Source organism: Rhinatrema bivittatum, chromosome 9, assembly GCF_901001135.1.
Source record: "Rhinatrema bivittatum chromosome 9, aRhiBiv1.1, whole genome shotgun sequence".
NCBI lineage: Eukaryota > Metazoa > Chordata > Amphibia > Gymnophiona > Rhinatrematidae > Rhinatrema > Rhinatrema bivittatum.
Genome location: NC_042623.1, coordinates 230,665,451 through 230,680,576, shown reverse-complemented (window position 1 = coordinate 230,680,576; position 15,126 = coordinate 230,665,451). Strand labels below are relative to the sequence as shown.

General features: G+C 44.5%; 1 protein-coding gene and 1 long non-coding RNA gene across 6 annotated transcripts in view; one reads left to right on the top strand and one right to left on the bottom strand.

The window, feature by feature from the left end:
- The window catches only part of LOC115098629, an 87,948-nt gene that overhangs the window by 6,960 nt on the left and 65,862 nt on the right, over positions 1-15,126 (bottom strand). The gene's annotated exons all lie outside the window — the stretch shown is intronic.
- TMEM44 (transmembrane protein 44) overlaps positions 1-15,126 on the top strand; it is a 61,812-nt gene that overhangs the window by 20,262 nt on the left and 26,424 nt on the right. For 2 of the 4 annotated variants that reach the window (XM_029615365.1, XM_029615368.1), the window contains exon 9: positions 10,210-10,341. The exons of 1 other annotated variant lie outside the window; for it this stretch is intronic. In XM_029615365.1, the coding sequence (XP_029471225.1) occupies positions 10,210-10,341 (132 nt within the window). Of the gene's footprint in view, positions 1-10,172; positions 10,342-15,126 lie in introns of all 4 variants that reach the window. One more of the 4 variants, XM_029615367.1, reaches the window with a different exon arrangement.

The following is a 15,126-nucleotide window of genomic DNA, read 5'->3' as shown; positions in this document are numbered from 1 at the left end:
CATCAGCTCTGGAACAGTACGAAGCAATTACTGCTTAAGGCAGCCCAAAGGGCCAAGAAAGTTTTTGATGTCCATCACAGAGCGAGCCCTCAGTTCGAATCGGGCGAGAAGGTGTGGCTCAGCACCCGGTATATCCATCTCGCTTCCATCTATAAGCTTCGCACCTCGGTACATTGGCCCCTTCCTGGTGCTCTGCCATTTTGGGCTCAGTTACCTACAAGCTCTGTCTTCCACCCTCGCTTAAGATCGATAACTGCTTCCATGTATCCTTGCTAAAGCCCTTGGTACTGTCTTGGCCCTCCAGGAGGCCGCCTGAACCACAGCCACTTTCATCAGGTACAAGATGTTCTGGATGTGCAGAAGCACAGAAGCGCAGAAAAAAATGGGAGTACTTACTCTCATGAGAAGGCTTTGGGCCGGAGGAGAATAGTTGTGAACCAGCCATCAACATTTTAGATAAAGACCTCATCAAACAGTTCTAGGCCACCCATGCTCAGAAACCGAAATCCCTGGGGAGGGGGCCTAGGAGAGGGGGTACACTTACATCCACCAGCTGCGGCCACCAGCGGCTGGCTCAACTCACCTCATGCCTGGCTTGGCCCTTTACTCCCGGTGCTCTCAAGGCTGCAGCTAGTCACTGCCGCTGCGTCCCTCCTGACTTCCTGTGCTGCACGTGGCGGCTGGGACGCTAACCAGCGTTCTGACCCTAGGCCTCCCTAGTCGCACGCGTGCGCCATCTCTCCTTCCTTTAAAGGGCCAATGGCAGGAACTTCAGGCTTGTCTCCGGCTGATGACATCACCGGCCCGAGATATTTAAGCACTACCTTTTTCCACCACTAGCTGACTTGGCAATGAGTTCCCTGGTTCCTAGCTGGTGCTTGATTCAGTACTCCAGACTTGTTGTTCCTGTTTTACGGATTCCTTCTCTTCTCGTCAGTATCCTGTTACTGCGGTCCCGCTCCTCGGGGCCTTGCTCTGCACTTCTACATCTGGGACCCTGCCTCGGCGCTCCCGTTCCTTGGGGCCTGGCTCAGTGCTTCTACATCTGGGACCCTGCCTCGGCGCTCCCGCTCCTCAGGGCTTGCTCAGCGCTTTACACCTGGGACTCAGGTGGCTCAGATGTAGAGGCGCTGAGCCAGGCTCCCGCTCCTCGGGGCCTGGCTCAGCGCCTCTACATCTGAGCCCCTGCGCTTCCGCTTCTCGGGACCAGCCTCAGTGCTTCTACATCGGGGATCCTGTCTCTCTGCTACTACTCCTTAGGGCACACAGGGCTATCTGGCTCAGCGCTGCTACATCACGAGACCCAGACACTGCACCTTCGCTCCTCGGGGCCTGGGTCAGAGCTTCTACATCACGAGATGCTGTCCCTATGCTCCTGCTCAGGACCTGTCTCAGAGCTGCTACATTCCAGGACTGTGTCTGTCTGCCCCCGTGCCTCGGGGCATCCCTCAGCGCTTCTACATCACAGGATCCTGCTACTGCTCTGCCGCACCGCGGGCAGTGTCTCAGCACCTCTACTCTACTAAAATCTGCTATAGCGGTTTCCACGCTCTAGCTCTGCTTTAGCATACCACTATACAGGCCTCTGCTCCTGCACTTCCTCTCCCCGGGGCCTGTCCCACGTAGCCCTGCTTTGCTGTCTCTGGAACTGCTGTAGCATCTCATCCCTTGGGGCCTGCTCTCTCTCTCCCTCCGAGGGTACCTCCACCTTGGACTGAGTTTGACCTCTCTGACAATCCCTGTTCCCAGCCCCCTGCTCCCTCCGGGACCAGCCACACAGAGGTTCTCCTAAGATCAGCTGGCCCTGGCACCCAAGGGCTCAACCTGCGGGGAACGTGGGCTGGTTCTGGTGAACTGCCTCTGCTCCCGGTCATCCTCGCCTCCCAAGGTGGGGGACCTGCGGGGCTCAATCCCACAGGTAGCGCCAACCCCACCTTGGGACAAGGGTCCACAATTCCTAACACTCGGTTACTTTCCTACTGGAGGATTTTGGTGTCTAGGAGCTGGGAGCTGAAGGACCTCCAGATCCTATAGACGTTTACTGCTCCAGTAGCATACATATCAAATTTTCTGTAGTCAAACCATCAATATCAGTTTTTGGGATACCCATTTGAATTAAGGTGCGCCAAACCTGACCCCCTAAAGTGCTGCAAGGATGGCATGCAAATGATCCTGCGCTGAGTAGGGAGGTGGAGGAGCCCGGCCACACAAATCTCCCGTCTCCATGGGAAAAATGCCCTTATGAGGCTCCCCCCTTTCATGACGGTCTCCACTAGTTTCATCTAAACCCAGGCCGTATAGGTCTTCCAATTTAGAAATCAATTGTGTAATCGTGTTAAGGTTTTCTTCCTGTGTCACCTCCCTAACAAGAGAGAGGCCAATTCAGACCATGATGACCCAGCAGTCTGTACAAATGGGTGCATATCCCTGGCGGTAATATGCACTTTGTCATAATCATCAAGAGGTAACTCCTTTTGGATAGCTAATTGTAACCCCAATTTGCGTAGTACATGGGCATCCTCATTTAGTGTATAACACTTTTCTGCCTTACGAGGTCCTGGCCAATCACCGGGATCTCTATATTTCTCTTGAAGGATTGCTCCAGTTACATTAAGGAGACATGGCATTTCTGTCTCAGTAGGTAAAGTGTCAAGAATGTGGCGTGCAAGATCATGTACAAAGTGTTATTGGCAGATAGGGTCCATCACAGCAAGCTCAACATCTGAGAGCTGTACTGACCCAGCACCCTGTTCTGACAGATGCACTAGCCAATCCCCCAAATTCTCCTTTTCTTTTGGCAAAATCTATCTGCCAAGTGCACTAATTGTTTGGGAGTAGAAGTTGTGATAATGGTCTACCTTCTCTGAAGCAGGGATTCCTTTTTCCCTGCAGTGTTATCTGCACTTGTTCTGGGAACTTCACTTTCCTCTCCAACTTCCTCCCCTTCCTCCAATCTCTCATCCTGTGAAATTTAACAGTGAAAAGCACCCTAGTCTCCTTGTGGAGCAATGCCACAACTCACTTGTCTCTTCCTCCTCATAATCACTATCACAATCCTTCCAGTCTGCAGCCGGGGCATCTCCCATAATAATAGCAGCCACTTTAGATGTAGACACTTGAAGACCCTGCTGCATACGCTGTGGACGACAACTTCTGAATCCTGAACAGCCAGAGAAGCTTGTTTTAAAGCAAGGTCCCGCTGTGACTATTCAGATTCAAAGGTAGTTCATAGAGCTAAGAGCTGTGCCTCATAGTCCCATTTTTAATTTTTCCAAAAAGGCAATCTGATCCTACAACTTCCCATTCTCCTTATGTTGCTGAACATTAGTTTGTAACAATAACCAGCAAACACATGCCCCATTCACATCTAATTTTTCCAGCCATATTCTTTTTAAAATTGTGGACACTTTGACTTCTAAAGGTCATAAGAACATAAGAACATAAGAAATTGCCATGCTGGGTCAGACCAAGGGTCCATCAAGCCCAGCATCCTGTTTCCAACAGAGGCCAAAACCAGGCCACAAGAACCTGGCAATTACCCAAACACTAAGAAGATCCCATGCTACTGATGCAATTAATAGCAGTGGCAATTCCCTAAGTATAATTGATTAATAGCCATTAATGGACTTCTCCTCCAAGAACTTATCCAAACCTTTTTTGATCCCAGCTACACTAACTGCACTAACCACCTCCTCTGGCAACAAATTCCAGAGCTTTATTGTGCGTTGAGTGAAAAAGAATTTTCTCCGATTAGTCTTAAATGTGCTACTTGCTAACTTCATGGAATGCCCCCTAGTCCTATCTCTTTATCCAACTCCTTTTCCCACTGATCACAAACCACATTAGATCTATGTTCTGGGTTCAGACCATGCACTCTGGCATTCTGCCCAGGGCTCTGACCTTGGAAGCTAATCTCATTGAGGTCTATATTGGAGGCTACCTGAGGGGCTTATTGCCCGTGTGCACACAGGACTACCTCAGGGGCTTACCCAATATAAACACACACGCTTACTGGGATTATTCCTGGAATCTTGAACCCAGGAGCTTATTCCCTGCACAAATAGCCACCCACAGACTTTGATTCAGTACATCACTGTTCCAGGTACTTGGAAAGTAAGTTTATTTGAGCAATAGGAGAATAGAACAAATAAAATCAGATCATACAGAAGTAATGGTAGATTATAACAGTTGCTATCTATATATATATATATATATATATATATATCTTGCATGTTTCCAAAGGATCAGCCTGTGCTAACATGTCTGGAAGCATGCTTTCCCTCTTTCTCTAGCTGTTATTATTCCTTATATACTAAATGCTTGGGAAAAGCAGCGATGTTCCCTCTTTCTGAGTTCTTATCAATTTCAGGCACAGCTGTGTGGCCTTCACTCTCTCAGGCATTAGTATAAGTGAATTGATTGCTTTCTCATCATAGACCTACTAGAATAACTACAATAAACAGACTCTTGCCTGTTCATAAGTATTTCAAAACAGTAAATATGAGTTCTCTCAGAAGTTGGCCTGTAGCCGCCTTCAAACTAGTCTGTGGGTAAGAACTCTGAATCCATACAGCCCAACCTCCACACACATCCTCAGCCAAAGTAACAAAAAATGACTCCAACAACCTAGCAAGTTGCTCTGCTAAACAAAACCATGGTTGATGTGGGAATGAGCCTGGAATAATCATGTATGATTAATATTCTTATTTTTCTTAAACATGATTTCTTAACAATCAACAAGAAAAAATGTAATTCTATGACATACAATCCTATTCGTGACACCAAATGAAAATAGGGTGGCTGTATGGTAGGTTATATGTCACAGAACACAATTATTTGCAAGTATAGAAATTTATTGATAAGTCTGAGAATAAGCAATAAAAGCATGCAAGATTAGAGTTTTTAAGGAATATACACAAAAATACTTCCCCTCACAGTTTCCGATGTGAGTCTGATATATCTTTGGAAACACGGAAATACAGCACTGGGAAACGGGCAACATTTCATCAGGCACTTCATTAACCACTGTAACGTCCAAAAGCTTTTCTTATGAGTTGTTCTTTCTCTGATTTCAAACAGTGTCTCATTTTTCTCTTTTTAAGTTAATTCTTCTGACCTTTGCTCTAGTTTCTTCTCTAGGCTACTCCCATGTGTTCTTGAGGCCTCAATTGTCCTTATCACATTAGCAAATGGTTAGATGTGGCTAAGTTACTGCTGTCCTGTTTTCCTGTGATATCTGCACAATTGGCCTCCTGAGTAACTGCTCTTTAATATATCTGATCTCATGACTTGTTTTTTTTATTACAAGCAGGTTAAGAAAAATAGTATATTTATTCTCAGAACTTATAGGCCTTATATCAAATAATTACACTAGTATTATCAGTGATTCTCTGCTTCACTAATTTCTTTTGTGGTACAAAATTGTTCATGTAAGCTAAATAGCTCCCTAAAATAATTTCCCACACTCCCTCTCCCCAACATGAAATGAAAATGCCCTCTTAGTTAGCTGTACATTGTTAGGTATCTACATGTTCTAATTGTCACCAAATATACCATTCATGACCACACCCATACACTCATTCATACCTGTCAAAAGTCAAATTACTCAGAAATACATGAGTATATGTGCCCTGTTATTCAGTCATATTATAGATTGTGGTTTGTATACAGAATTAAAAAATGCATGCTGCTCATTTAAATTCACAGCATTTATAATTACATTCAGTTAAACCTCTGATCATGGTAAACACATCCCTTCACATTTATCCATTCCAACCATATAATGCAGGTTTGTAAATCATTGTATAGTGTTTCCTGGGTCTGATTGGAAAATCCCCAACAAGGCCATTGTTTCACTGAAACAGCTTTCTCTCTAGCACAGAGAACATTTTATAATCTATGAACCAAACAAGAAAGAAATGGTGTAAATGAACTGCTTAGAAATAAGAACAGGGCATGGTAGCACTAGCTAAGGCGTGTTACATAGAAACAATGCAACAAGTTAATGTAAATCTGTTATTTACTCTCTCAGATAATAGAAGGACTTGGTGGCACTCCATGAAGTTAGCAAGTAGCTCATTTAAAACAAATCAAAGAAACTTCTTTTTCACTCAGTGCATAGTTAAGCTCTGGAATTCATTGTCAGAAGATGTGGTAACAGCAGTTAATGTAACTGGGTTAAAAAAGATTTGGATCATTTCTAGAGGAAAAATCCACAAATTGCTATTAATTAGTAAGCAATAGTAGCTTGAGATTTATTTAATGTTTGGGTACTTGCCAGTACTTGTGACTTGGATTGGCCATTGTTGAAAACAGGTTACTTGGCTTGATGAACCCTTGGTTTGACCCAGTATTTCATATCTTATATTCCTATGTTCTATTGAAACTTACAAGCTTCCTTCTCAAAGGCAGCTTCTGCCTTGAGTGACAAGGGCCTTGTTGGGGATTTTCACATCAGACCCAGGAAACATTATACAACAATTTACAAGCCTGAATTATATGGTTGAAATGGATAAATGTGAAGGGATGTGTTTCCCATGATCGGGGGTTTAAATGAATGTATTTATAGATGCTGTGAGTTTAAATGAGCAGCATGCATTTTTTCAGTTCTGTATACAAATCACAATCTGAATAATAGGACACATATGCTCTTCTGTATTTCTGAGTCTTTTGATTTGTGACAGGCATGAATGAGTGTATGGGCATGGTCAAGCATGGATGAATGTGCATGTTTTTGCACAAGGATTTCAATTGTGAATAAATTGTGAATGTTCAGTTGGTGAAGATTTATGTAATATGTATATGTAATCCTTTTCTTGCCATTCATTTTCAATATGAAGAACATGTAGATGCCTAGCAATGTGTAAACTATATAGGTTATTTTACATCTAATTAAATTTGTATGTCAGACAAGTTTTAGGTTTGAAGGTGCTATCCCAGTTTATTAAAATTTGATAATAAATATTGGTTTTAGTTGTGAACATTCAACATTAGTGCTCTTTCCTTTCTGGAATTATTTTATTTAATATTTTCCCAGCACACTCGTTACAAAGTTTCCTGGTGCATTCAAGCTGTCTCGTGTTTAACCTAAAGAAAGGAGTGCCATGTGAGGTGCCCCATGCACAGTATCAGCTCCACCCCTGCTTCTTCAGTGTATATCGTACAGAGGTAGGTAACTCCCGGTCTTCCAGTGCCTTACGCCGGTCAGATTTTCAGGGTATCCTCACTGAATATGTGACAGAAGCATTTGCATGCACTGCATATGCAAATACATCTCATGCATATTCATTGCGGATATCCCAAAAATCATCCGATTGGCGGCACTTGAGGACCAGTGTTGCCTGCTCCTGATACGGTACCTTCCAGTTCCTCCCCACATGCACAGTGCTGAGTCCATACAAGGCAAAATCTCCTCTTATGAAGTACTGACAGGTACAAAATGCCTCATGGATCTGGCAGGCTGAGCATTGGGTAACTGCTGCTAGTGATATTCTGAGAAGTTATAATTCATGGGTGTTTTTCCTCTTAGAACTGCTCTTCGTCATTGATTTTCTTTCTTGGTCAGCTCTGGCCTTGCACAGAGGTCTTCCCCAACACATTGCTGCTGTCCCCTGCCCCAGCTGTGATGCCTGCTCTGTGCTTCCAGAGTCAGGACCGGTAGGCAGAGAATTATTCAGACTGTGGCCAGCTGCTGGACCAGACCTTTACCCAAAGATGTTAGGAATATTTTTTCAACCTTTTTCCTTCCAAATCTTGCACACAAATCCCAGCAAAGCCTTGTGGGCTCAAGAATCCCTATTATAATTTATAATGCCATTCTTCCAATTGACCAGCAGAGGACAATGTAAAATAACTTTAGAGCACTGGAATAGGCCTCCCTCAGCTTCTGCTCAAGCAAAGTCTAAGCAGGACCGACTGCAGTCCAGCTAGGCTCCGTTTGCACAGAAGGGCACAGACCATCTGTTGAAGTAGTTTGATTGTAGAACATTAGCAAAGCAAAATTAGCACTCTGTTTTCTTTCAGAATGGTACAGTAATCTCTGGAAGTCCCTTACCTTCTGATTCTGCCAGATTAAGCAAAGAGGGGTAGATTTTCAGAGCCCTGCTCGCCTAAATCCGCCCAAAACCGGGCGGATTTAGGCGAGCAGGGCCCTGCGCGCCGGGAAGCCTATTTTACATAGGCCTCCCGGCGCGCGCAGAGCCCCGGGACTCGCGTAAGTCCCGGGGTTCTCGGAGGGGGGGCGTGTCGGGGGCGTGTCGGGGGGCGGGCCCGGTCGTCGCGGCGTTCCGGGGGCGTGTCGGCAGCGTTTTGGGGGCGGGTACGGGGCGTGGCTACGGCCCGGGGGGCGTGGCCGCGCCCTCCGTACCCGCCCCCAGGTCGCGGCCCGGCGCGCAGCAGGCCCGCTGGCGCGCGGGGATTTACGTCTCCCTCCGGGAGGCGTAAATCCCCCGACAAAGGTAAGGGGTGGGTTAGGTAGGGGAAGGGAGGGGAAGGTGAGGGGAGGGCAAAGGAAAGTTCCCTCCAAGGCCGCTCCGATTTCGGAGCGGCCTAGGAGGGAACGGGGGTAGGCTGCGCGGCTCGGCGCGCGCAAGCTATACGAAATCGATAGCCTTGCGCGCGCCGATCCAGGATTTTAGCCGATACGCGCGACTACGCGCGTATCTACTAAAATCCAGCGTACTTTTGTTTGCGCCTGGAGCGCAAACAAAAGTAGGCTGTTCGCGCGCCTCTTAAAATCTACCCCAGAATGTATAAAAATTAATTTTGTTATTGGGTTGGTTTTGCTACTTCTTCCAGAGCTAGTGCCTGTGACAGAAAATGTGATCTTCAGCTACGGGTTAACACATTTGCAAAAAGTTACCAGTTTCTGGCTCTGGTTTCTGGTTGTTCTGAAGGGAAGGCTGGCATTAGATACACTGAGGCCCAGGACAGAAACTAAGGCGTGGGCCTGATTAGGGTTGGACATCTTGAAGTTCTGCTTCACTGGCATTACTCAGTTTCGCCAAGAGGGCCCTTTATAGTGCTGGGGCCCCAGGCAATTTGCCGTGCTTGCTCTCCCCTCCAAAACTGGCCCTGCCTGAGGGATACAAAGAGATTTATCTATATCTCAAAGGGAGAGGGTCACATCATGCTTTCTGGGCATATGACAACTTTGTTACCTCCAGCTCTGATTGGACAGTGCCTGAAGGAAGATTAAAGCTGAGACATGATGTGGGGCTGCATGTAGCTGCGATTGCCAGTTGACTGGACCTTGGAAAGCATTTAATTCTCATGCTGTGCATTAACTTTCCTACAAATCCATCTCTATCTGCAATTTTAAGTTATTACTGGCACTTCCAGCTGTCCAACAGTAACTTAAAGCTGTCTGATCAGCACAAGGTTTGAGATGGAGCTTTGGGCACACAGAGGTTGGTGGCAGGGGTAGGGGTGGGGTGCTGTGTATTGGGGGAGGTGGAAGTGCATATTATTGTACTTCCAAAAGAAGCATATTCAGTCTTTTTCTATAAATGCCCTTCTAGTGACCAGTTCATGTGGCAGAAGTGGCTGTTTAGTATATTTTAATGTTGAAAGAAGTAATAAAATAGTTTCAACAAATTTCAGTCACCCAAGGAGGAGCACATTGTTGCAGGCTGATGATGTCTTTGGTTGGGTGTATGACCACTACTGCAACCTATGACATCATCAGCTCTGTAACGGTTTTTTGGTCTGTGATTGCACAAGCCATTATGCATTAACATTTGAGAGAAAGCAGTGGTCAGAGCAAAAGGAAGGAACGTTAGGGGCATTAGAGTAGTTCTATAAATATTTAAAAATCAAACATCAGGCCTCATATACAAAGCATTTTTTGCATAGACACAGAATGGGAGAAGAGCCTTAATAAATTGGACCCATCCTTTGTAGATGCTTGTGCAAATCTTAGACAGACTGTGAACTAAACCTGTGAAGAATAAAGACTTTTTTTCAGTGATCTTTCGTTAATTTCTTGTTTGGGGTATCAGGATTGTAACTCCAGCTGGAAAGATGATAAAAAGTGGCCTATAGAATGTAACCAACAGCAAATTTAGTTTTGTAATGTGCTTTATTTATTTTAGAAATTCATTTTTTTAAAAAGGGTTGATTTGTTTCAGTCTGCAAGGGCTGCTAAATGCATAATGAGCAATGTTCCTCCTCAGACGCTGGGTAGTAAGTGCAGCTTCCTGACATGTTTAGGCAGGACTGTGCACAACGAGGCTGCCCGGAGATGGAGAGATGTCACACAGGGAGCCCCCGGTACAGCTCATACAGGCCAGTGTCTCTCCTACCAGCTCCTCTGAGGTCTCTTCCGCAGACTCTGAACTTGAGGTAGGTGGTGGTTACTCTTCTCTTGTTTCGCTGTGGTGGGAACTCTAGCAGTGACACTATGGGTACTAATGGCTTTTTCCCTGGGGCAGGGGAATGCTTACTATTTCTGGCCCATGTCTTATGCACAGGAAGAAGGCAGGCCAGTGACATGGTCAGAATCAGGCAGGCTACTATTGGCAGTCCGAGCTCCATTGCTGTCCATGGAGGACTGCAGAAAATCACCGATGAGCAGTGCTCCATGGTATATGTAGAAGCTCACTAATTGGCAGTCCTTGTGGAGCTCCATGTCTGTCCATGGAGCGTTGCAGGAGCTCAGTCATTGCAGCCTGTGTATTCCTGCCGTTTTTATTGCCTGACGCTGAAGAACTTAAACTCCTGAGCAGGACCCTTGAAAAGTGTGCCTACAACAAAATTAAAAATTCCTCATTTTCAGGCTTCCCTATGCTTTATTCTTTGGCATTCTCTTGAATTTTTCTCTCTCTTTTTTTGTTTTTTGCTGGGGTTTTCTGAATATTTCTTTTTGGCAGCTTTATCTTGTGTGTATGAGCCTTGTCTCCTATCCTCTTGGAAGCTGAATAGTCTATTGGGTAGAGGGAGAATCCCCACTATGAGGAAGCAAAGTGGAGTATTTCCAGCCTGAAAACAAGAAATTTTGCAAGTGGCAGGTCTAGAGGCATCCTCGTAGTTGTGCCAGAGGATTTGAGACAAATATCCTGCGTTTTTGTATTTTTTCCAGGGCCCTGCATAGGAACGCTCCCTGCTAACTAATATCTGAATTCTTTCGGCAGAGGATTCTTACCAGATACTGGAGTTCTTTCTTGCCTGTAAAGCAAACTTCGCAATGGTGCCTTGGTGGCAAAAGATCTCCCCTCATAGATTCAGCCTGCAGAAATACTGCTCTCCCTTCCTTGCAGCATGACTAAAAAACACTGGTGATGGATGTGCTTGGTGATGACTGCAATGCTATAGTTAATGTTCCTCCCATAATAGGAATAAGCACCACATAATTTCTGCAATATTTGTATTTCATTGCCCTTGTTGAGGGTCCTTACTCTTACACTTTTGAAGGACATGTCCAATATTTCCTTTGCACCATGGCAGGTTGAGAAGTCTGCTTTGAAGGCTCTGTATAATGAGTCTTTTCAACTAACATCATTAGTAATATATTCTGTTCCTTGAGATCACTGGGTGGCAGAGCTGATTAGCCTTCTTCCAATCTTAGAGACAAATATTTGATATTCTCTTATTCTACCAAAGCCTGGATTGCTGGTGTGGGAAAACCCTTTGCAATCTGTCCCTATGAACTGTGCCTGGCTCTCTGGAAAACCTGTGGTGTATAGAAATGCTGAGGAGTGCATTTGTAACTTTATCACCTTAGCCTGAGTTTCTAAGACCTACAGACCAAAATAGGCAAGAGGATGTATCTCCTCAGAGCAAAACTGAGAAGTAGTATTGTAATGCATCAAGGCCAATAATGAAGAGAAGGAGGGAGGTAACTTTCTGCTATGGATGTGCTGCCTTGGAGGAAGAAGCTCTCATGATTGGAGAGCATCAACCTGGTGTAGCAGGAAAGGATCCCGTAGCAAGGACCTGCTCTCCAGGTCCTGCACTGTCCTTTCGTACCGAGGATATCTCTCCAAGGCCTACTGCCCAGGAGGGAAGGGTTAGGTCGGCCGTCATAGTTGGTGATTCGATTATTAGGAATGTAGACAGCTGGGTGGCTGGTGGGCGTGAGGATCGCCTGGTAACATGCCTACCTGGTGCGAAGGTGGCGGTCCTCACGCGTCACCTAGATAGGATTGTCGTCGTTGGTACATGTAGGCAACAACGACGTAGGAAAATGTGGGAGGGAGGTTCTGGAAGCCAAATGTAGGCTCTTAGGTAGAAAGCTTAAATCCAGAACCTCCAGGGTAGCATTCTCTGAAATGCTCCCTGTTCCATGCGCAGGTCCCCAGAGGCAGGCAGAGCTTCAGAGTCTCAATGTGTGGATGAGACGATGGTGCAAGAAAGAGGGATTCAGTTTTGTTAGGAACTGGGGAACCTTTTGGGGAAGGGGGGAGTCTCTTCTGAAGGGATGGGCTCCACCTTAACCAGGATGGAACCAGACTGCTGGTGCTAACCTTTAAAAAGGAGATAGAGCAGCTTTTAAACTAGAACAAAGGGGAAAGCCGACAGTCACTCAGCAGTGCATGGTTCAGAGAGAGGTATTTTCAAAGGATACTAATGATGCATTAGAATTAGGGCATTCCGACAGTGAGGTTCCAATAATAAGAAAAGTAGTCCAAGTGCCTGTAACTAAAAACTCACCTGAGCTAAAAAAATTCTAACTTCTCCCTATCAATTAAAAAGCAGAATGAAAATACAAACAAAAAACAAACTTTGAAATGTTAGTGTGCTAATGCAAGAAGTCTAAGAAGTAAGATGGGAGAATTAGAATGTATAGCAGTGAATGATGACATAGACTTAATTGGCATCTCAGAGACATGGTGGAAGGAGGACAACCAATGGGACAGTGCTATACCGGGGTACAAATTATATCGCAATGGCAGAGAGGAGCACCCGGGAGGGGGTGTGGTGCTTTATGTCCGGGATGGCATAAAGTCCAAAAGGATAAACATCCTGCATGAGACTAAATGCACAATTGAATCTTTATGGGTAGAAATCCCTTGTGTGTCGGAGAAGACTATAGTGATAGGAGTATACTACCGTCCACCTGGTCAAGATGGTGAGACTGACAGTGAAATGCTAAGAGAAATTAGGGAAGCTAACCAAATTGGTAGTGCAGTAATAATTACCCCAATATTGACTGGGTAAATGTATCATCAGGACACACTACAGAGACAAAGTTCCTGGATGGAATAAATGATAGCTTTATGGAGCAATTGGTTCAGGAACTGACGAGAGAGGGAGCAATTTTAGATCTAATTCTCAGTGGAGAACAGGATTTGGTGAGAGAGGTAACAGTGGTGGGGCCGCTTGGCAATAGTGATCATAATATGATCAAATTTGATTTAATGACTGGAAGGGGGACAGTAAGCAAATCCATGGCTCTCGTGCTAAACTTTCAAAAGGGAAACTTTGATAAAATGAGAAAAATAGTTAGAAAAAAACTGAAAGGAGCAGCTACAAAAGTAAAAAGTGTGCAAGAGACGTGGTCATTGTTAAAAAATACCATCCTAGAAGCACAATTCAGATGTATTCCACACATTAAGAAAGGTGGAAAGAAAGCAAAACAATTACCGTCATGGTTAAAAGGGGAGGTGAAAGAAGCTATTTTAGCCAAAAGGTCTTCATTCAAAAATTGGAAGAAGGATCCAACAGAAGAAAATAGGATAATGCATAAACGTTGGCAAGTTAAATGTAAGACATTGATAAGACAGGCTAAGAGAGAATTTGAAAAGAAGTTGGCCGTAGAGGCAAAAACTCACAGTAAAAACTTTTTAAAATATATCCAAAGCAGAAAGCCTGTGAGGGAATCAGTTGGACCATTAGATGATTGCGGGGCTAAAGGGGCACTTAGAGAAGATAAGGCCATCGCGGAAAGATTACATGATTTCTTTTCTTCAGTGTTTACTAAAGTGGATGTTGGGGAGGTACCCGTACTGGAGAAGGTTTTCATGGGTAATGATTCAGATGGACTGAACCAAATCACGGTGAACCTAGAAGATATGGTAGACCTGATTGACAAACTTAAGAGTAGTAAATCACCTGGACCAGATGCTATATACCCCAGAGTTCTGAAGGAACTAAAAAAATGAAATTTCAGACCTATTAGTAAAAATTTGTAACCTGTCATTAAAATCATCCATTGTACCTGATGACTGGAGGATAGCTAATGTAACCCCCCATATTTAAAAAGGGCTCCAGGAGCGATCCAGGAAACTACAGACCGGTTAGCCTGACTTCAGTGCCAGGAAAAATAGTGGAAAGTGTTCTAAACATCAAAATCACAGAACATATAGAAAGACATGGTTTAATGGAACAAAGTCAGCATGGCTTTACCCAAGGCAAGTCTTGCCTCACAAATCTGCTTCACTTTTTTGAAGGAGTTAATAAACATGTGGATAAAGGTGAACCGGTAGATGCAGTATACTTGGATTTTCAGAAGGCATTTGACAAAGTTCCTCATGAGAGGCTTCTAGGAAAAATAAAAAGTCATGGGATAGGTGGCGATGTCCTTTCGTGGATTACAAACTGGCTAAAAGACAGGAAACAGAGAGTAGGATTAAATTGACAATTTTCTCAGTGGAAGGGTGTGGTCAGTGGAGTGCCTCAGGGATCTGTAATGGGATCCTTACTTTTCAATATATTTATAAATGATCTGGAAAGAAATACGACGAGTGAGGTAATCAAATTTGCAGATGATACAAAATTGTTCAGAGTAGTTAAATCACAAGCAGATTGTGATAAATTGCAGGAAGACCTTGTGAGCCTGGAAAATTGAGCATCAAAATGGCAGATGAAATTTAATGTGGACAAGTGCAAGGTGATGCATATTGGGAAAAATAACCCATGCTATAGTTACACAATGTTAGGTTCCATTTTAGGTGCTACTACCCAAGAAAGAGATCTAGGCGTCATAGTGAATAACACATTGAAATCGTCAGTTCAGTGTGCTGCAGCAGTCAAAAAAGCAAACAGTGTTGGGAATTATTAGAAAGGGAATGGTGAATAAAACGGAAAATGTCATAATGCCTCTGTATTGCTCCATGGTGAGACCGCACCTTGAATACTGTGTACAATTCTGGTCGCCACATCTCAAAAAAGATATAATTGAGATGGAGA